This window comes from Pelophylax lessonae, assembly GCF_965119305.1.
Source record: "Pelophylax lessonae genome assembly, chromosome: 4".
NCBI classification, from domain to species: domain Eukaryota; kingdom Metazoa; phylum Chordata; class Amphibia; order Anura; family Ranidae; genus Pelophylax; species Pelophylax lessonae.
The window spans coordinates 23,571,079-23,593,855 of record NC_138771.1 but is presented as its reverse complement, the minus strand read 5'-3'; the positions used below and the strand labels follow the sequence as shown (position 1 = coordinate 23,593,855).

Here is a 22,777-nt window from a genome sequence, read left to right as displayed (position 1 = left end):
GCCTGACTTTCTCCCTCTCCCCCGACGATCGCAGAGTGAGCGGCGGACATCGGGTCCGCCGGTCACACGCGCGGGGGGGGGGTCCGTGACCGCGTGGGAGCGCTCGCTCCCCAGAGCCTCACAGGCTAGTGACGTATATTTACGTCACTTTGCCTGTGAGGGGCTGACCGCCGCAGTATATCTACTTGCGGCGGTCGGCAAGTGGTTAACTGACAAACGCACATAATTTAAATTCACGTATTTGTCATTCCCACATATAGAGCTTTCTTTTGGTTGTATATGATCACCTCTGCATTTTTAATTTTTGTGCTACAAAAAAAGACTTGACAATTTTGAAAAAAGAAGAAAAAACAATATTTTTTGTTTTCTCCTAAAAAAAAAAAAAAAAAAAAAAAAACCAAAAACATATCCAGTAAAAAATCTAATTTTTTCATAAATTTAGGCCAATATGTATTTTGTTACATGTTTTTAGCGGAAAAAATACCAATAAGTGTGTACTAATTGCTTCACACAAACATTATAGTTTCTACAAACTATGGTGCATATATACTGAAATAATATTATATATTTTTTTTTTATACCAATAATGGCGGCGATTAGCGACTTATGCAGGACTGCCCTATTGCAGTGGACATTGTGACACTTTTGGCACTTTGTGGAAACCAGTGACACTAATACAGTAATCATTGCTAAAAATATGTACTAATGACACTGGCTGAGAAGGGGTTAACACCAGGGGCGATCAAAGGGTTAAATGTGTGCCTAACAGTGCTTGGTGCATTCACTGTGTGTGGTGTTTTCACTAATGGATGTGCTTTGCAGGGAAGCAAAATCCAGCGCATCCCTGCTGACAGGTCAGATCTCTGCATTGTTTACATATGCAGAGCTCTCTTCTGTCTTGTTCCTTGCCGATCAGCGGGTGACGGCGGACATCCAACGGCCGATCAGCTTGTGCTGTGACTAATCACAGCACAAGCAGCGTGCCCCCTACCCGAAAGAGCAGAATCACATACAGTATCTCACAAAAGTGAGTACACCCCTCACATTTTCCTAGTGGAACCTGTCCTGTTAAACTGCTGTATGGTCTTGGCCACCGTGCTGCAGCTCAGTTTCAGGGTCTTGGCAGTCTTCCTCTAGCCTAGGCCATCTTTATGTAGAGCAACAATTCTTTTTTTCAGATCCTCAGAGAGTTCTTTGCCATGAGGTGCCAATATGAATTTCCAGTGACCAGTATGAGAGAGTGAGAGCGATAACACCAAATTTAACACACCTTCTCCCCATTCACACCTGAGACCTTGTAACACTAATGAGTCACATGACACCGGGGAGGGAAAATGGCTGATTGGGCCCAATTTGGACATTTTCACTTAGGGGTGTACTCACTTTTGTTGCCAGCGGTTTAGACATTAATGGCTGTGTGTTATTTTGAGGGGACAGCAAATGTACACTGTTATACAAGCTGTACACTCACTACTTTACATTGTAGCAAAGTGTCATTTCTTCAGTGTTGTCACATGAAAAGATTGAATAAAATATTTACAAAAATACGAGGGGTGTACTCACTTGTTATATACTGTATATATGTAATTCTGCACAGCCGGCCCGCCCTGTAGCAGTAAAGTGCATGGTTGGCAACTGAGTAATTTATGCCCCTTAGGGAGAAATAATTGTAGAGGACCATATGAGTTATGTGTTTTTCTTCCTTGCCACAGGACAATCTGAACAGTGACTCTGACTCGTGGGTGGCCAGGCATCTGACCTTCAAACAAGACCATCGCCTAGAGACACAGCACATCCGATCCGTCATCTGGAGGCTGGCAACTAAGTACCTAAAACCCAATGAGTGGAAGAAGCTGGCGGTGTACTGGAAGTTCACGGATGCCCACATCCGGGCAATTGAGCAGCAATGGACGGGTAAAGACTACAGTGCCTGGTTCTGGGAATTAGAGCTTAAATGCTGAATTTCAATTACTTAATGATCACTGAAAACTCTGAAATTACTAAAACTATGGAAATCTTATCCTGTCTCATGTCTAGAAATACACTATATTACCAAAAGTATTGGGATGCCTGCCTTTACACACACATGAACTTTAGTGCCGGTTTCCACTAGTGCGACTTGCTGTGCGACTTGACACATGTCAAGTCGCACAGCAAGTCAAAAGCCATTCGTTTCAATCGGGCCAGTTTTCACTGCCGCGACTTCAGTTGCGGCGACTTCAAAAGTAGTTTGTGCACTACTTTTGAGCCGGCTTCAGTGCGACTTCCCTCTATAATGAGGGACAAGTCGCACTGAAAGCCGCAGTTTACTTTCGCTACAAAGTCACGCTAGAAGTAGCACGACTTCGTAGCCGCGGCAGTGGAAACGGAGCCTTAATGACATCCCAGTCTTAGTCTGTAGGGTTCAATATTGAGTTGGCCACCCTTTGCAGCTATAACAGCTTCAACTCTTCTGGGAAGGCTGTCCACAAGGTTTAGGAGTGTGTCTATGGGAATGATTGATTATTCGTCCAGAAGCGCATTTGTGAGGTCTGATGGAATGGCAACAAATTATGGTACTTAAAAATCTCCATAGGTGACCATTTAAAGAATTTTAACGGTTACCAGTTTAGAGTTACATAGGAGGTCTTTCCCTAAAATTATTGCTCTCGCTCTGGCGATCGTGGCGATACCTCACATGTGTGATTTGAACACCATTTGCATTTGCAGGCGTGACTTACGTTTGTGTTTTCTTTGGTGCGCCAGCACACAGGGACAGGGGCGCTTCAAAAAAATTATTTTTTTTTTTTCTTTTTCTTTTTTTTTTTTTGCACTGGTTCTTTAAAAAAAAAATCTGATCACTTTTATTGCTGCCAAAAGGAATGTAAGCATCCCTTGTGACAGTAATAGGGAGTGACAGGTACTCTTTATGGAGGGATCTGGGGTCTAAACAACCCCAAATCCCTCCTTTGCACTTAAAAGTATTCAAAACGCCAAAATCTGCTTTTTTAAATACTGTCACTTTTTTTAAAATCGGCGGCGTTAGCAGCCAAGTAAACCGGAAGTGACGTAGTGACGTCGCTTCTGGGTTACTTCATCGGAGGCACAATCAAAGCCAAATCCAGCTTCGTTCGGAACTCTAATCAGCCGGCGGACATGCCAGCTGGTTGCTCGGTCCTCCTGTGGGATAGGAGACCCATGCAGAGCGGCAGAAGGTGGCGGCAGGAGGGGGGCGGATTTCCCTTCCTGCTCCTTGTGATAAACGGCGAGCGGCTGCTGAGCCGCATCGGTTATCATTAGAATGCCAACCGCCGACTTTAAAAAACGGCACTGCTGCATATCATCCCGGTACAATCCTTTCTTCAAACAGGTACATCAGTTTGCAGGAAGTCATTATTTAGTATCCGTGGGGTCAATTCAGTAAGCGTTAAATAACAGCAAATAAAATGCGCTAAAATAACGCATGTGAAAGAATTTAGCGTTAAATAACGAATGCGGTATTTTTTCGATTGTTCGGTAACTACCACATTACATACAGTAATTTATTGCTCGTGACAGTGGTTAAGGGTTGTTTAAGGTCATTTCCTTATAATATTTTACTTTTTAACATGTTTGTTATTTTTCTTTTGCAAAAAAAAACATTTTTTTTTAATCTATTTTTTGCAATAATCTGTATTTGAAGGCAGAACTACCTTCTCAAATCTCTCCTGATGTTTGGTAATCCAAGCTCCTTTACTAAATCCATCATGCCATACATTCAGAAAAATTTGTTTTTTTGTAAATGTATGGCCTACTAGAGTTGTTGAAAGTGTTTTTTTTTTCTGTTTTCGGCACAATTCTGTGCTGCTGCCTATTTTTATATTGTGGAAACTAAGGGCTCTTTCACACGGGCGATCCGATCAGATCCGCCTGTCAGTTTTTTAGGCGGATCTGATCGGATCCTCCATGCAGCTCTATGGGGCAGCGGATGTCAGCAGTGACCTCTCCGCTGACACCCGCTGCCATCCGTATCCGATCCTGTCCATGAAATCCGGACGGATGGAAACCCTATTTTCCATCCGTCCTGGGGATCGGATCGGATGAGAGCGGACAGGCGGTCCGCTCTCATCCGATCCCCCATAGAGAGCAGCGGGAGCTGTGACACCTCCCTCTCCGCTCTGCAAACGGAGACGGAGCTGTCATCCACCGGATCGATCCCCGCTGAGCAGCACGGATCCGCCTACAGAGGCGGACCGTGTGAAAGAGCCCTAAAGAAAACTTGACTATTTTTTTTATTTTTTTTTTACATTTTTTCTATTTTTCATGTTCCTATTCAAGTTTAATTTGTTTTAATGGTGTATATAAATAAAGCTGTTACAGTGGCCACTTCAAAAGGTCACTTCTAGCTGGAGTAATTGTTATGGTTGACATTCTCCATTGTTGCACTTTTGTAAAAGTTTACTTAAAAAAATGTGTATATATATATATATACTACTATATATTTACTGCATGCAATAATTTATGCAAATTAGTAACATGATACCCTTACCAAATGCGATAAACATTAGTGAATTGACCCCAGTGTGTTTTTAGGTAGGATGAAAAAAAAAAGTGACTATTGTTTCTGGGCCCTACTACAGGTACAAAGAACAAATAACATACACATATGGGGTATCACTGTGATCGTTTTGAGTCGGATACTCACATGGGAACAAAAGATATCAAGCCAAACTGATCTGCTCCAGCCAGAACGCAATGACGATAAGTCCTAAATGCAAATGGTTGGACAGCTGACGCGTTTCTAGGTTCATACCCCTTTCGTCAGAGCTAGCTCTGGAGTGGATCAGTTTGGCTTGATATCTTTTGTTCCCATGTGAGTATCCATTTATCTGTGTGGAATCAATAAAAAATATTTATGGAAATGCACGAGGTGGCTTTTCACCCCTAACCCCTTGTTAAAAAAATCATCAATAAATAAAAAATAAAAGAAGATGAAAAAGCATGAAAAACAGAGCAACAAAGGATGCAACAGATTATATTTTTCTCTATTGGCTAATTGAAAAAAAAAACACCAAGGCTTAAAAACACTTTAAAAAACACTGTACTGTGTTAGTAGTAGTAGTGATAGGAGAAGTAGTAGTAGGAGTAGAAGTAGGAGGAGGAGAAGGAAGAGTAGTGCAGTAGTAGCAAGAGGAGGATGGGTAGTAGTAGTAGGAGTTGAATTCAGAGGAGGAGGAGGAGTAGAATTAGGAGGAGGTGTATTAGTAGTAGTAGTTGTGATAGGAGTAGTAGTAGGAGTAGTAGTAAGAGGAGGAGAAAGAAGAGTAGTGCAGTAGTAGTAGGAGGAGGATGGGTATTAGTAGTAGTAGTAGTGGTAGTAGAAGTTGAATTCAGAGGAGGAGGAGTAGAATTAGGAGGAGGTGTATTAGTAATAGTAGTAGTTGTGATAGGAGTAGTATGAGAAGGAGTAGTAGTAAGAGGAGGAGAAGGAAGAGTAGTGTAGTAGTAGCAGGAGGAGGATGAGTAGTAGTACTAGCATCAGGAATAGTAGTAATAGTGGTAGTAGTAGTAGGGGTGAAATTTAGAGGAGGAGGAGTAGGAGAAGAATTAGGAGGAGATGTATTAGTAATAGTAGTAGTTGTGATAGGAGTAGTAGGAGAAGGAGTAGTAGTAAGAGGAGGAGAAGGAAGAGTATTGTAGTAGTAGCAGGAGGAGGATGAGTAGTAGTACTAGCATCAGGAGTAGTAGTAATAGTGGTAGTAGTAGGAGTTGAATTTGTAGGAGTAGAATTAGGAGGAGGTGTAGTAGTAGTAGAAGTGGCAGTAAGAGGAGGAGAATGAAGAGTAGTGCAGTAGTAGCAGGAGGAGGATGGGTGGTAGTAGTAGTAGCATCAGGAGTAGTAGTAGTAATAGTGGTAGTAGTAGTAGGAGTTGAATTCAGAGGAGTAGGAGTAGAATTAGGAGGAGGTGTATTAGTAATAGTAGTAGTTGTAATAGGAGTAGTAGGAGAAGGAGGAGGAGTAGGAGTAGTACTAAGAGGAGGAGAAGGAAGAGTAGTGCAGTAGTAGCAGGAGAAGGATGGGTAGTAATAGTAGCATCAGGAGTAGTAGTAGTAGTAGTAATAGTGGTGGTAGTAGTAGCAGGAGTAGTAGTAATAGTGGTAGTAGTAGTAGGATGTGAATTCAAAGGAAGAGGAGTAGGAGTAGAATTAGGAGGTATTAGTATTAGTAGTATTATTTAGTAGTAATTGTGATAGGAGGAGGAGGAGAAGGAAGAGTAGTGCAGTAGTAGCAGGAGGAGGATGGGTAGTAGTAGTAGTAGCAGCAGGAGCAGTAATAGTAGTAGTAGGAATTGAATTCAGAGGAGTAGGAGTAGAATTAGGAGGAGGTGTATTAGTAGCAGTAGGAGTAGTAGTAAGAGAATGAGAAGGAAGAGTAGGTCAGTATTAGCAGGAGGAGGATGGGTAGTAGTAGTAGTAGTTGAATTCAGAGGAGGAGGAGTAGGAGTAGAATTAGGAGGAGGTGTATTACTAGTAGTAGCTGTGATATGAGTAGTAGGAGAAGGAGGAGTAGTAGTAAGAGGAGGAGAAGGAAGAGTAGTGCAGTATTAGCAGGAGGAGGATGGGTAGTAGTTAATAGTGGTGGTAGTAGTAGGAGTTGAATTCAGAGGAGGAGGAGTATAATTAGGAGGAGGTATATTAGTAGTAGTTGTTATAGGAGTAAGAGGAGGAGAAGGAAGAGTAGTGCAGTAGTAGCAGGAAGAGGATGGGTAGTAGTAGTAGCAGCAGTAGTAGTAGGAGTTGAATTCAGAGGAGGAGGAGTAGTAGTAGGAGGAGGAGGAGTTTTGCCTCTCTGTAAACTATTCTAGAATATTGCAAGTCACCTTATTCTGTTGCACTTCTCATGATTGTATTTTTTCCAGGAAACAAAAGCTACCGGGACCACGGGCACAGAATGCTACTCATCTGGCTGCACGGAGTGGTGATGGCGGGAGAAAACCCAATTAAAGGATTGTTTGAGGGACTGGTGGGCATCGGGAGGAGAGACTTGGCAGGTCAGTGCCTCCTGTAGTATTATTATTGATATGATTATACTATTTATTACTATATTCATTAGGGATGGCTGGTGGTTACTACAGATGGCATCTCTATGGTCAAATGGGTTGCTCACTAGGGATGAGCTAGGGTTCGATTTAAACCCAGAAGTTATCTGTCATTGCTGAGCCAATGAGCTGTGGGTAGGAGATTCCCCACCCTGCACCTGGCATATGCAAATGTGTGGGGATGCTCAAAACATCATTAACTTAATATGGGCACATGGCCATATGAGGTCAATGATGTCACAAGCATCCCTACCCCTTTTAAAAATGTGTTCTGTCTCACTTTTATTTAATTTATTTGTGTTTTATTGAACTGCATAACTTTATTATTGTTTTGTAGTATGCTGACATCTAGTGAGCCTATACAACTTATTTGCTATGGGATTTTTGTTTCTGCCTTTATTTTCCCCCTCCAGTTTTGTGCTAGTTAGTTCAGTACTAGCTAGACTAGGGGAAGACAACCTTTCAGAATTTGGGGTCTACCTGGACAACATGGGGGAAAGCAAAGTTCCCCCGGGGGGATGGGGAGGGGGCTTGGTCGAGGGGAGTTCTAGACGACAGCCTTTAAAAAACGACAACTATTAAGCTTCCGCTAAAAAGATGGCATGAAGAACTCATAGCGTGTCTCAGTGGTGTCCTCTGCCCCCCTTAACACCCCCCCCCCCACACACTAGTGTCCTCTGCCCCCCCTTCACATCACCCTCCTCACAGCAGTGTCCTCTGCCACCCTTCACATCACCCTCCCCACAGTAGTGTCCTCTGTCCCTCTGTTTCCTCCCATAGTAGTGTCAGCTGTCCCCTTCACATCACCCTCCCCACAGCAGTATCCTCTTCCCTTCTTCACATCCCCCCACAGTAGTATCCTCTGTCCTCCTTCACATGACCCCCACAGAGTTGTATCCTCTGCACCCCTTCACAACACTCTCCCCACAGCAATGTTCTCTGCCCCCTTTCACACTATTCCTCACAGCAGTGTCCTCTGCCCCCCTTTACATCATTCCCCACAGTGGTATCCTCTGTCCCCTTCACATCACCCTCCCCATAGTAGTGTCCCTTGCCCCATTCATATCACCATCCCCATAGTAGTGTCCTCTGCCCCATTCAAATCACCCTTCCCATAGTAGTGTCCTCTGTCCCTCTACTCCCTCCCATAGGAGTGTCCGCTGTTCCCTTCACATCACTCTCCCCACAGTAGTATCCTCTGTCCCCCTTCACATCATTTCCCACAGTAGTGTCCTTTGCCCCCTTTACATCACTCCCCTCAGTAGTATCCTCTGCCCCTCTGCCCTTTTTCACCCCCCCCCCCCACAGTAGTATCCTCTTCCCTTACTCACATCCCCCCCCCCCCCCACAGTAGTATCCTTTGTCCCCTTTCACATCATTTCCCACAGTAATGTCCTCTGCCCCGCTTCACATCACCCTCCCAACAGCAGTGTCCTCTGCCCCCCTTCCCATCACTCCCCACAGTAGTGTCCTCTGCCCCCCTTCCCATCACTCCCCACAGTAGTGTCCTCTGCCCCCTTCCCATCACTCCCCACAGTAGTGTCCTCTGCCCCCCTTAATCTCACCCTCCCCACAGTAGTGTCCTCTGCCCCCCTTCACCTCACCCTCCCCACAGTAGTGTCCTCTGCCCCCCTTCACCTCACCCTCCCCACAGTAGTGTCCTCTGCCCCCCTTCACCTCACCCTCCCCACAGTAGTGTCCTCTGCCCCCCTTCACCTCACCCTCCCCACAGTAGTGTCCTCTGCCCCCCTTCACCTCACCCTCCCCACAGTGGTGTCCTCTGTCCCCCTTCACCTCACCCTCCCCACAGTAGTGTCCTCTGCCCCCCTTCACATCACCCTCCCCACAGTAGTGTCCTTTGCCCCCCTTCCCATCACTCCCCACAGTAGTGTCCTCTGCCCCCCTTCACCTCACCCTACCCACAGTAGTGTCCTCTGCCCCCCTTCACATCACCCTCCCCACAGTAGTGTCCTCTGCCCCCCTTCACATCACCCTCCCCACAGTAGTGTCCTCTGCCCCCCTTAATCTCACCCTCCCCACAGTAGTGTCCTCTGCCCCCCTTCACCTCATCCTCCCCACAGTAGTGTCCTCTGCCCCCCTTCACCTCACCCTCCCCACAGTAGTGTCCTCTGCCCCCCTTAATCTCACCCTCCCCACAGTAGTGTCCTCTGCCCCCCTTCACCTCACCCTCCCCACAGTAGTGTCCTCTGCCCCCCTTCACCTCACCCTCCCCACAGTAGTGTCCTCGGCCCCCCTTCCCATCACTCCCCACAGTAGTGTCCTCTGCCCCCCTTCACATCACTCCCCACAGTAGTGTCCTCTGCCCCCCTTCACATCACCCTCCCCACAGTAATGTCTTCTGCCCCCCTTCATCTCACCCTTCCCACAGAAGTGTCCTTTGCCCCCCTTTCACATCACCCCCCACAGTAGTATCCTCTGTCCCCTTCACAGTGGTTACTTGGACCGCTTAGCAACCAATCACTTAGGTAGCTCCCGCCCCCACCCTCCATTCAGCACTATGCTCCCGCTCTCCGCTCTGCAAAGAACATGAGGGCGGTGAAGACTGGGGGGAGGCAGAGCCGTGGTCATGATCCACTCTCCCCGCGGTCAACGACCTGCCAACCCCTGAGCTAGACCCTCTCTATTTCTTCCCTCAGTCAGTGTTGGTAGTTTGTAGGGACTGGGCTTAGGAAAGTTGGAAGCAGTATTAATGCTCTAACAATATCGGTTTCCTTTTTTTATATATACTTTGTATTCACAATCATTTTTATTGGTGCATTCACAGAAAGCATTCGGAAGCAAGCAAACGCCGAGGATTCTTCCCCAAAGAAGTGCACGGCCATGTGACCAGCAGTATGGTGGGACTGACGTGCCATGTGGTCTGCATCCCTCTTCCTGTACTACAATCAGCAGTACAACTACACCAAGGGCTGATCCTCATTCCAAATACAATTCCTACTCACAGAACATCACCGAGGGAAATCTTCAGGCACATCATGACTGCGCGTCTTCTGGGCATTGCAGAGAAATCTTATTTATTGAACTATTCCTGTAAGATGCGGTCATTTGTTCACATTGATATATGCACACTTTGCTGATTCTACAGCACATTAATGGTGCAATATGGGGTAAGGACCACCTCAACTGGATTTTTTGTAATTTAATTTTATATAAAATTGTGTGTGGGGGGGAGGGGTAATTGTTTTTACCTAAAGCACATTTGTGTGTAAATGATCAACGTGATTCCTGCTGTGCAATATTTTCCAGCTGCTTGAATCGACAAGCGTAAACCGTTGGGGCAAATTAACTTGTATGCCGCCAATGTTTGTGTATATTTATGACACATTTTAGGGATTTTTGTAAAAAATATGTTAATTTTTACCCTTTTTGCTAAAAATACAAAGAGAACACTTGCTTTTCTATATCTTCGGACCCTCAAGAGGAAGTCACAGTATCTTTTCCAACTGTAAATGAGATCCTGTAGGTTAAAGGTACATCACTTGGGAAGCGATATACTTCATATGAAAATGTGGATAAATGGTGGGGTAGCCTAACTGTAAGGGATGACTATGCACTTTGGAGTCTATTCAATACATTTGTTGGATAAATATCACACACGCAAGCGGGATGGATTTTCCCCGTATTCCCTATAATAAATTTTTATGATCGTTCGCTCCACCTAGTGGCCAAAATAAAAATAGATAAAATATTGAATATACAGTGCATTGCGAAAGTATTCGGCCCCCTTGAACTTTTCAACCTTTTGCCGTATTTCACATTTTTTTGTATCCAAATCCGGCTTTAAACTTCTCCACAACAGTATCTCGGACCTGCCTGGTGTGTTCCTTGTCCTTCATGATGCTCTCTGTGCTTTAAACGGACCTCTGAGACTATCACAGTGCAGGTGCATTTATACGGAGACTTGATTACACACAGGTGGATTCTATTTATCATCATTAGTCATTTAGGTCAACATTGGATCATTCAGAGATCCTCACTGAACTTCTGGAGAGAGTTTGCTGCACTGAAAGTAAAGGGGCTGAATCATTTTGCTCGCCCAATTTTTCATTTTTTTATTTCTTAACAAAGTTTGAAATATCCAATAAATTTCATTCCACTTCATGATTGTGTCCCACTTGTTGTTGATTCTTCACAAAAAATTACAGTTTTATATCTTTATGTTTGAAATGTGGCAAAAGGTCGCAACGTTCAAGGGGGCCGAATACTTTCGCAAGGCACTGTATTATAAATAAATAAATAAGTATAATAAATTATTATTTTTTTGGAAAAAATAAATAAATTATTATAAATAAAATATTTTCTTATTGAGGTTGTTCAGAAAACGATACCGCTACATGGAGCTGACGATTGTAGGAATTAATCAATTACAAAATTATTTACATCAATTACAGGGTAATGTGTCCAGTCTGCAAGAATTTGCATGATATTCATCAAACAAATGTTTTATAAATAGGCCCACAAATAATCTGATGATGCAATCTCTCTACACCCTCCTTTATATTTACCAAAATGTTAGGCAGTATCTATAATAAGGTTGCACCAATACTGTTTTTTTTTACCAGTGAGTATAAGTACCAATGCTTTTGGTCAAGTACTCCCCAATACCGAGTACCGAAACCTTCGCGGTGCAATTTGAGCCCATACAAAATGAATGGGCACAAAACGCACTGCAAAGAATCGCGTGCCATTTCAACAGGATTGCGGTGCGATTTCTGTCCAAATTGCATGCAGTTTCCCGCACCGCTCCTGTGTGAGCCTAGGCTGAAGTCACTATGACAAGACTGAGTTTACACAGAAGCGGTGCAAGAGACCACATGCGATGGGCAGGGCTGCTGTTAGAAATCATGGGGGCCCCGTAGAGCCTCCCTGGCAAGCCCCGCCCCCCCCTCGAATTTATCATGACAATATTTTCACTAAAGATGCACTAGAATTATTATTAGCGAACAAAAAAAAACATAACAGAGAACCTGTGTGAATTAGCCAATTTTTAATTGTTTTTTACATTTTTAAAATAAAGTATAATGTTTTTTTTTTTTAATGTTAAAAATGTTTACAATTATTTTATTTTACAATTTTTTTTTTAATTATTTATTACAATGTTTTTTTTTTTTTTTTAACAGGACAGGGAAGCCTGCAGGGGTGGGGCGGCACAGTCAAAAGGGGGCACACGGGGAGGGGGGGGGGTCAGAAGCAGACAGAACAGGGAGGGGGATCGGTGTTGGAGAACCAATTACAGGAATGATGCCCTGTGTCTGTGTCTCTCCCCGCAGCAGCTGAAAGCTGGCAAGAGGGGGAGAAACTGGCTTTAAGCTACTGCAGAGAGCTGCTCAGGGCTTCCTTCTGTAATTGCCCCTCCGCCCGACCAAACCAATTCCCAGTGCTGTTGGGGCCCCCCTGTGTGCCTGGACCCGCTACAAGAGGACTGGTGGGCCCCCTCATCTGTGGGCCCTGGCGATGGGGGACAGAAATCGCACCGCATTCCTGTTCAAACCGCATGGGCTTCTTTGCAGTGCGATTTTAGCCCATTCATTTTGTATAAACTGAAATCACACCGCAAAGGTTTGGGTTTTGGGTTTCGGCGCACTCGTGCAAATACTCGGTATGGCACCTATATTGGTATCTGTGCAACCCTAATTTTTAAAGATTTGAACAACTTTTTGTCCTGTAGGAATGGGGGGGGGGAGAATATTATTAGGATACTACTACTGTTTTTTATTAATACAAAATAGAGTGAATCAGGAAAATACTGCAGTATGGACACAAGATAGAGAAGATAATCATAGGAAATAAATAATTATTTGCTATGGTTGTCAGCTCCATCTAGTGGCCATACTGCAGTATTTTCCTGATTTCTTCTGTATAAAGCCATGACGTCTTCTCCTGAGAAATATTTAACCACTCAAGCCCCGGAAGATTTTACCCCCTTCCTGCCGAGGCCCTATTTTGCGATTCGGCACTGCGTGATTTTAACGGACAATTGCGCGGTTGTGCGATGCTGTACCTAAACGAATTTGGCGTCCTTTTTTCCCACAAACAGAGCTTTCTTTTGGTGGTATTTGATCACCTGTGCGATTTTTTGATCATGCGCTATAAACAAAAAAAGAGCGTAAATTTTGCAAAAATAACAATATTTTTCACATTTTTTTATATGAAATTCCCCCCAAAAAAATGTAAAAATCTAAATTTTTAATATTTTAGGCCAATTTGTTTTATGCTACATATGTTTGGTAAAAAAAATTGAAAAAAGCGTATTTTGATTGGTTTGCGCAAAAGTTATCGCGTTTACTAACAAAGGGAAAGATTTTTGTCCTTTTTGTTGTTGTTTTTTTTTAACGCATAATGGCGGCGATTTGCGATTTTTTTTTTTTTTTTGCGGTACTGCGACATTGCGGCGGACAGATCGGACCCTTGACTGACATTTTTGACACTTTTGGGGTTACCAGTGACATTTCTACAGTAATCAGTGCTATACATATGCACTGTTACTGCAAAAATGGCACTGGCAGGGAAGGGGTTAACTGTATTGGAGAGGGAGGGGTTAAGTGTGTCCCTAGGGCAGGGGTCTTCAAACTATGGCCCTCCAGTTGTTCAGGAACTACAATTCCCATCATGCCTGGCCATGGCTGTGAATGTCAGAGTTTTACACTGCCTCATGGGATGTGTAGTTCTGCAACAGCTGGAGGGCCGTAGTTTGAGGATGCCTGCCCTAGGGGCGTGCTTCTAACTGTGATGGGACATGGCTACTAGTGTAAAAACAGAGATCAACGGTCCTACATAGTAGAACCGTCTGATCTCCATTTTTACACAGGGGAGAATGACAGGCGGCTTTGTTTACATTAGCCGCCTGCCTTTCTCCCTTCCCGCCGAACGATCGCGAGTGACCGGTGGACATCGGGTCCGCCGGTCACACGCACTGACTTGTCTGGGAACGGGGCGGGCCGGCGCCTTAGCGGGCGCGCGCTCGCCCGCTATTGGCTCACAAGCCAGTGACAGGCTAGTGACGTATATGTACGTCACTTTGCCTGGCCGGGGCTGACCGCCACAGTATATGTACTTGCGGCGGTCGGCAACCGGTTAAAAAAATAAAAATATATATTTAAGAATGTGGTGTGAATAGGAACACAAACATATAGTAGGGTTTTCCCAAATTTGACTTTTAAATACACTTTAAAGAGTACCCCACATCCAGTAAATTCTATAAAATGCAGTAGGTCCCTAAACAAGTCATGTGCCTCTAACAGGGATGCTCATATGTAAAAAACTTTATGAAAGAGGTATTGCACAGAGCCGACCAGTCAGATTTCAGCTTTCATTTTTTTCTAGATCTAAGTGAAATGTGTTCTCTGGTCTCTATGGGCATTGCCTCCATTTTTTTTTTCCCCTCTATATTGATAAATGAGGTCTTAAAGCTGTGACGACCGTCTCTGGGGAGTTCACCAAAGTGTACAGAAATCCTGTAATTTATTTTGTAAGAAAGATACATATTTGTAGTGTAACTCTTAGTCTTTGTTACGGCAGAAGCCCAGGAGATAATACTGCCTTGTTGAACATTCAGCCTTAGGTGCCAGATGTCACTCTATCACATGGTGCTTTCCAGGAGCCTCCTGACTCTGTGCTGACACTATGCAATCCTTCATCTGCAGAGCTCAGTGGAATCGCATTATCTGCTCCAGAAGAACATGCATTTTATGTGTACACCTGGCATCCTCTGTTCATTATGTGTTTTCCATGTGCTTAAATCTGGGGTTAAAAAGAAATCATTTCATTAAATCCTTTTTCGAAAAGAGATACATTGCATCCCAGCAAAGATAGAACAGACTACAATGTAACTTGTAGAGCTTTAAAACCACCCTGTGGAAGCCCTTGGGAGAGTCATTTAGAAACAGGAAAACATGAGTTGCTACCTGGGCTCAGTAGCACAGGGGGGCCCAAGAGGATTGGTGTCTGCAATAAGTCCCCGTTCACACTGGGGCGACCTGTGAGGCGACCTGGTCGCCTCACAATTCGCCGTAGGTAGCCTTCCATAGAGAAGCTGCGGACCCGTTCTAATAGGAGCAACACAAGTCGCTCCGACTTAGAAAAAGGATCCGGAGCTTCTTTGGGGCGACCGTCATAGACTTCAATGTTATGAAGTCCGTGCCGGCCGCTCCGAGGTCGCGGCGCGCTGCTTGCACCGCGACCTCGGAGGTCGCCCCGGGAAGTCGGATCGCCCCAGTGTGAACGGGGCCTAAGACGGTACAGCCGCCCTCCTGCTCAGCAGGTGCCCAGGCCCCCCTTTTGAACTGATGGGGCCTGGGCCCAGTACAGGAGGGCTGGCTGTATTGACTTATCGGCGGCCCTGATTCTCTCTCCCCCTCCTCCTTTCTACCAGTGCAGAGCTCTATGTTCAGAAGCCAGCAGTGGTGTTCTGTACAGGAATATAGGAGGTACCCTAGCATGAAGAAGGAAAACAGCCTGCACAGCCGAGAAGTGTCCAGAAGAGAACTGGGAGCAGGTGGGGCTGTGCTCTCTCTCCCTCCAGCTCCTCCCTGCCTTCAGTGCAGTGCTCCTGTATCGTGTAAGGAAAGCTGCCAGCTTCTGCATACAGGTTCACTGACCGGTCAATGCAAAACCTGCCTGGCAGATCAGGAGCTGCACAGTGATTCTGACAAGCGAGTGACTGCTAGGTGAAGGATCCTCTAAGGCAGTGGTCCTCAACTCCGGTCCTCAGGGCCCACTAACAGGCCAGATTTTAAGTATTACCTTGGGGAGATGCAGACTAGAGTACTGCAATCACTGAGCAGTAAATGATATCACCTGGGATGTATTTCAGTTATCTTGCAAATCTGGCCTGTTAGTGGGCCCTGTAGGCCAGGGTTGAGGACCACTGCTCTAAGGAGAGGGAGGGAGGGGCAGCTTGTTTGGATTATTCTCCACTCCGTGCTCTATGCTGTGCAGTGTGTGATGTCAGATCCCCGCCCCCTGCCTTCTGGAGCTCATAAATGCTGTGTAACCTGTACACTTTGAATGGCTATAGAGACAAAATAGCTGCAGATAAACAGGCACAACCTATGTAAGAGGATTTGATCAATTTCTGTGTATCACCTGAGGCCAGTCACTTCACTGGTTATTTATTTGGGTTTGCAGCCACTTTAATGGGCGAAGCGGTCACCCTTCATTTCTGATGCTTACTACAGTGCCATTTTCTAAATGTATGAAGGTAGGTAGTTGATTAATGTACAGCAAGTCTCATTATTTACAACTATAGGGTGTCAGTAGGGTTAAATTCAAGTACAAGTATCATTATTTTTAATGGAAACCCACTATTTATAGCTGAATTAATTCAGCCACTTTACATGCAGACACACTACAAGTTAAGTCCAAGGAGGTGCATGCTATTTCCTGAACTTATCTCTATTATATATATCTGATAGGTTTATTGCTGTTCCAGAGTGTCAGGAGCATACACTGATACTCGGGGCTGTGAGAGAGGAGAAAGAGAGGCACACAGAGCAGCTATGCCCGTACCTCCCCTCTACTGCTCGTTCAGAGAAGTCTTTGTAATTTGTGGATGAGTTCACACAATACAAAGGCTTCTGTGATTTTGCATTAGGAGGGGAAGGGAAGGCATAGCAGCTCCACCAGCTCTGATGTTGAACATGCTTAGAGCTAAAGCATTAGCGTCTGGCTCCCGGAAATACAGCGATGGCTGTCTCTTGGGAATGCAATAAAACTGTCAGATAATAGAGATAAGCCCAGGAGATGTCATGCACCTACTTGGACTTAACTTATAATGTGCCTTCACTTTTTACAAAGAAGCTAAATTCCTGGAATTCACTTTTAAACCATGGAAACTAAAATTACATGGGCACGCCCAGGAGCACAAGCCTGGCATAACTTTGTATTGGCATTTTGTGTATCTAAAAACTGCAAATTAATTTGTTTGCTTCGGTCACCATAACAGGAGCAAACATGGCCTTTCCTACATTTCTAAATGACTCTTACTATCCGAATCTACAGTTTATCACTCTTAAGTTCTCCAACACTTCCAGGGAGAAAATAACAACCGTATTTTTTATACGAAGATAATAAAAAAACAAGCTGGTTTGTATAAATTGTGTATGCAACGAGCTGCCCCTCGTGGCCACCTACAACCCATGCTAGGCAAGGGGAACTTCTGCAGCTGGCATAATTACCTTTATAAAAATTTAATGAAGAATTGCATTATGTTAATGTTGTTTTTAGAGACTTTTTTATGTTGTGGAAGACTGGCAGCCAACAATGGAAAGGCCGGCTGGCAGTGAGCCCCATGGGAACTGGTGGACTTGCCAAGGACTATTAAGGAAGGAACACTGCCATAAAGCATAATGGCAGGGCATTTGTATAAAGTTGTTCTGGTAAATAAAGTCAACTTGTGAAACTGACGGTTTATGTCGTGTTTGTTTCTTTCCAGAGGAACCTTCAAAAGGTTAAAGGGAAACTAAACTCAATCAACATTACTTTTAATCCTTATGCTGCTAGCATTAGTAAATAGTTTGGAAGATATTTTATATTTACCTGTTTCAAACTTTGGGCTAAGCAGTCACCCTTGATTTCTGATACTTACTGCAGTGCCATTTTCTAAAGCAGTGGTCCTCAACCCTGGCCTACAGGGCACACTAACAGGCCAGATTTGCAAGATAACTGAAATACATCACAGGTGATATCATTTGCTGCTCAGTGATTGCAGTACTCTAGTCTGCATCTCCCCAAGGTAATACTTAAAATCTGACCTGTTAGTGGGCCCTGAGGACTGGAGTTGAGGACCAGTGTTCTAAAGGTATGGTGGTAGGTAGTTGATTAATGTACAGCAGGTCTCATTATTTACAACTATAGGGTGTCAATAGGGTCAAATCCAACTTCATTTATTATCATTTTTAATGGAGACCCACTATTTAAAGCTGAATTCCAGGAATTCAGCCACTCAATAAAACATGCAAGCACACTATGAGTTAAGTCCAAGGAGGTGCATGGTATCTCCTGAACTTATCTCTATTATTAATATCTGACAGGTTTATTGATCTACCAGAGCATACACTGATACACTGTAAACACAGCTGACCGTTCTTCTCTCTGGAATGATCACAGAGCGCCTGTGATCCTTCTATATAGGATCACAGGTCTCTGTGATCATTTCAAAAGCCCAACCCCCATACAGTTAGAAACACTCCCCTAGGCTTACATTTAACCCCTTGATCACCCACTGTGTTAACCCCTTCCCTGCCAGTGTCATTATTACAGTAACAGTGCATATTTGTAGCACTGATTACTGTAGTAATGTCACTAGTCCCCCAAAAGTGTCAAAAATGTCAGTTAGGGATTCGATCTGTCCGCCGCAATGTCGCAGCCCCCCTAAAAAGCGCAGATCGCCGCCATTACTTGTTAAAAAAAAATAATAAAAATGACATAAATCTTTCCCGTAATTAGTAGGCGCAATAACTTTTGCACAAACCAATCAAAATACGCTTATTGCAATTTTTTTTTACCAAAAATATATAGCAGAAAACAAATTGGCCTACAATCTTAAAAACATTTGATTTTTAAATATTTTTTTTTGGAAATGTAAAAATATAATTTTTTTTTTTTTTTTTCAGAATTGTCGCACTTTTTTGTTTATAGCGCAAAAAATAAAAATTGCAGAGGGGATGAAATACCACCAAAATAAAAGCTCTATTTGCGTGAAATAGAAGACATCAATTTTTTTTAGGTACAGCGTCGAACGACCGTGAAATTATCCGTTAAAATAAAGCAGTGCCGCATTGCAAAAAATTATTATCATTAAGGGGGCAAATCCTTCCGGTCCAGAAGTGGTTAAAAAACAAAAACAAAAGAAAATCCCATGTAAAAAAGTATTTACAGACTTTGTCATGACACTCAAAATTGAGCTCAGGTGCATCCTGTTTCCACTGATCATCCAGACAGAAGCCACTCTTCGGTAAAAGGCACATGGCAACCCACCTTGAGTTTGCCAAAAGGCACCTGAAGGACTCTCCGACCATTAGAAACAAACTTCTCTGGTCTAATGAAAAAAAATTGAAGTGGCAAGCATCATGTCTAGAGGAAACCAGGCACCGCTCATCACCTGGCCAAATACTATCCCTACAGTGAAGTATGCTGGTGGCAGCATCATGCTGTGGGGATGTTTTTCAGTAGCAGGAACTGGGAGACTAGTCAGGATCGAGGGAAAGATGAATGCAGCTATGTACAGAGACATCCTTGATGAAACCCTGCTCCAGGGCGCTCTGGACCTCAGACTGGGTGAAGGTTAATCTTCCAACAGGACAAAGACCCTAAGCACACAGCCTAGAAAACAAAGGAGTGGCTATGGGACAACTCTATATAGGTCAGTGTTGCAGCGCTGCTTCAACAAATACATATAGATGAATAATGAGCAGTGATGCATCAAAAATCATAAAAATTCATAAAAAATTAGTGAAAAAATAATGCATAACGTCCATAATCTAGTCCATCAAAGAAATGCAAATAAAATGCTTCTGTGCTTAATTCGTGCTTGGATGGAGGTTTCCCCCACGTGGTTTTCTACTTACCACAATGTGCTTGTAAACAGGCATGTAATGCTGATCACACTCTTTGCATGGGAATCTATGATACCGATGGTAAGATCCTTTGGTGGTGCTTGTCAATCCAGAGTTTCCTTCGGGCTGAAGCCCCTGGTCTTTTTCCCACCTAGCAACGCCCTATGATAATCCGCAGAGCTTCACTTATTTTTGCTTCGTCCGCCATATACTGCCAAAAAGGAAGAAGGCACTTCAGCTAAGCAATGTCTAACCTCATAGTGTCAACTGTGGAATATGATCTTACCATCGGTATTATAGATTCCCATGCAAAGAGTGTGATCAGCATTACATGCCTGTTTACAAGCACATTGTGGTAAGTAGAAAACCACGTGGGGAAAACCCCCATCCAAGCACGGATTAAGCACAGAAGCACCTTATTTGCATTTCTTTGATGGACTAGATTATGGACGTTATGCATTATTTTTTCACTAATTTTTTATGAATTTTTATGATTTTTGATGCATCACTGCTCATTATTCATTTATATGTGAATTTGCACACTATATGTATTAGTTGAAGCAGCGCTGCAACACTGACCTATATGATTTACAGATGCACTAGCACTTTATTTGCAGCAAGCAGCTCACGTATGCACAGACACCATTATATACATTTTTAAACCTTCATTTGGTTTAGCACGAATTTCAGCACTTTATATTTAAATTTTTTTACCACAAGCGCAAGGTTTTTTGTTACACATATGGGACAACTCTCCAATGTTCTTAAATGGCCCAGCCAGAGTCCAAACTGAACGTGATTGAACATCTCTCGAGAAATCTGAAAATGGCTGTGCACCGACGCTCCCCAAGCTTGTAGCATTCTACTCAAAAAGACTTGAGGTTGTATTTGGTGGTAAAAGTGCTTCAACAAAGTATTGAGCAAAGGCTGTGAATACTTATGTACATGGGAATTTTTCTTTTTTATTCATTTTTTTATTTTTTATAAATTTGCAAAGATTTCAAACAAACTTCTTTCACATTCTCATTATGGGTTATTGTTTGGAGAATTTTGAAGAAAATAATGAATTTACTGAATTTTGTAATAGGCTGTAACATAACCTAATGTGGAAAAAGTTAAGCTCTGTGAATACTTTTCGGATGCACTGTATATATAAAACACATCAAGGGATGTGACCATATGTAAACCTTGAACTTTGGTACACTTACAGTATTTTGTACTACAGTGGTTTCAACCTTTTTTCACTTGGGTACGTTTCCATAAATTGTACCTCCATGGAGGTGGGGCTAATAGTAGCATGCAAAGCACACTGCTACAAAATGCATTGGTGGTTGCAGCATTCTCAGAAATAGTGCCAATGGTGTGGCGCACTACAGATATACAGCCGGTACAACATGTATTCCTGATTCAAAGTGTAATATTACTCAATGACTCCAGCAGGGACCCCCTGGCTATCAAGCCTCCATATCAAGGTCTCCCCCAGCCCAGCAGCCTGGACTCAGGGCTCTTCTAAACACTAGAGAGAACAGAGAACACTCTTCTCTGGACACTAGTCATAAGTCTCTGGGCACAGGACTACAGTCATTTGACACTGAACTATAAACACTTGACTCTGGACACAGGACTTCTGGATAATGTACACTTGACACCTGACTCTGGGTGATGGACACAGGATTAAAGATTTACAGCCAGCCCAACAGTGAAGAGTACTGACAGATTTAGACCCTGACCTACACCACTTCCTCTTTGCGACAATGACATAATGCAGCTTCTGATCAGTGAGGTAGAGGTCACGTGATTCACCAGGGGGAATGATCGAGGTCATAACTATAGAAGGAATATCAGCAAATGTGGCCACCTGATCTGAGCCAATCAATGCGTGCAATGAAATCCCTGGCTTCCCACTGCCTGTAGCCTTTTTCTGCCACCGAAAGTCCCATTAATTCTGCTGCCCCTTACTCCCCACTACCCCACAGCCTTTTCGGCCATTATCCAAATATTTTGTGTACCCCAGGTTGGAAACCGCTGTTGTAATACTTGTTCAAGCTGGCCAACTGCATCAAAGTAATCCCTCTCTGGCCAGTCCCTACTCTACTCTGCAAAAAGCCAGATATGTGTAGCAGGTTTTCCAGGCCTGTGGCCTGATGTGGGTCTGCCATCGTTACCGGTTACCCTTCCAGCCCTTGTGAGCTGCGGCCCTGGGTGTGAGCACTGAGACATTGACAACTCCGGCATTGTTGTTTTATTGTATTTAAGGGGATGGGAGAAGGGAATGAGTGGGATACTCCTTTAAGCTCAACTAGATACAATTGTGGGACTTTTGTGACAAAAATGGCTGTTAGCGCTGTCTTGATGCCAGCCGACGCTAGCCAACGCTTCCCGGCGCTTGAATACTGTGTATTACTGAAAACTGTGCTGGATCCTCGACTTTAGTCCAGAAGATCCAGGACTGTAGAGCTGCTTGACTTGTAACACTGCTATAGCTCAAAGTCACTGAATGGCTCCCTCCAGCACTGCATTGGCTGAGAAAACTCCTTGTAAGTTCCTGTACTGCTGCAACTCTCAACTGGCACACTTCACACTGTGCACTAGCACTTCAGGGCCCAAACCCCAGGCGTCCCCTTTACACTTTTAGCTCTTCAGGGTCCACTGACTATGTAACCCCTCTGTCACTTCAGGGTCCTCAACCTAGGTACCCCCCTTCACCACTAGCTGGCACTGGATCCCCGAACCTCTTCCGGAGTGGTCCCCTCTAACTTCAGGCAGATCCCCAGGGGCAATCCTCAGTACTCACAACCTGTGTAGGCTTTACTGGGACTGGACCCCTCTGACTCTCCGCAGGTTCTCGGCATACCGGATCCCCTCAGCTTAGCTCAGCCCTCTCTGGATCTTCAGGCAGCACCCAGACATCCTCCTACTCAGACAGGAGGGTAGACAGCCGTTCTCTCCCTCCTTGGACTCTGCTCCCGCCAAAGACATCATGTCATGCGCCACCCCCAAACTTTTACCCACTCCAAGAATCCTTTGCAGCATAATCTGCCTTCTGGGGTAGTTACAAGCCTGGATGTGTCCCCTGATTGGGTTTTCTCCACCGCCCTATGAGAAGCCTCTCCCAGGAGCCAGTGGGGAGACTCCCCCTTCAGC

The 22,777-nt window shown here is 44.1% G+C and overlaps 1 protein-coding gene across 2 annotated transcripts in view; it reads left to right on the top strand.

The window, feature by feature from the left end:
* The window catches only part of ANKDD1A (ankyrin repeat and death domain containing 1A), a 139,877-nt gene extending 129,296 nt beyond the window's left edge, over positions 1 to 10,581 (top strand). For both annotated transcript variants that reach the window (XM_082256153.1, XM_082256154.1), the window contains 3 exons: positions 1,713 to 1,914; positions 6,879 to 7,010; positions 9,844 to 10,581. In XM_082256153.1, coding sequence (XP_082112279.1) covers positions 1,713 to 1,914; positions 6,879 to 7,010; positions 9,844 to 9,905 — 396 coding nt within the window. In that variant the 3' untranslated portion in view covers positions 9,906 to 10,581. The remainder of the gene's footprint in view (positions 1 to 1,712; positions 1,915 to 6,878; positions 7,011 to 9,843) is intronic.
* Positions 10,582 to 22,777: the final 12,196 nt, after the last annotated feature.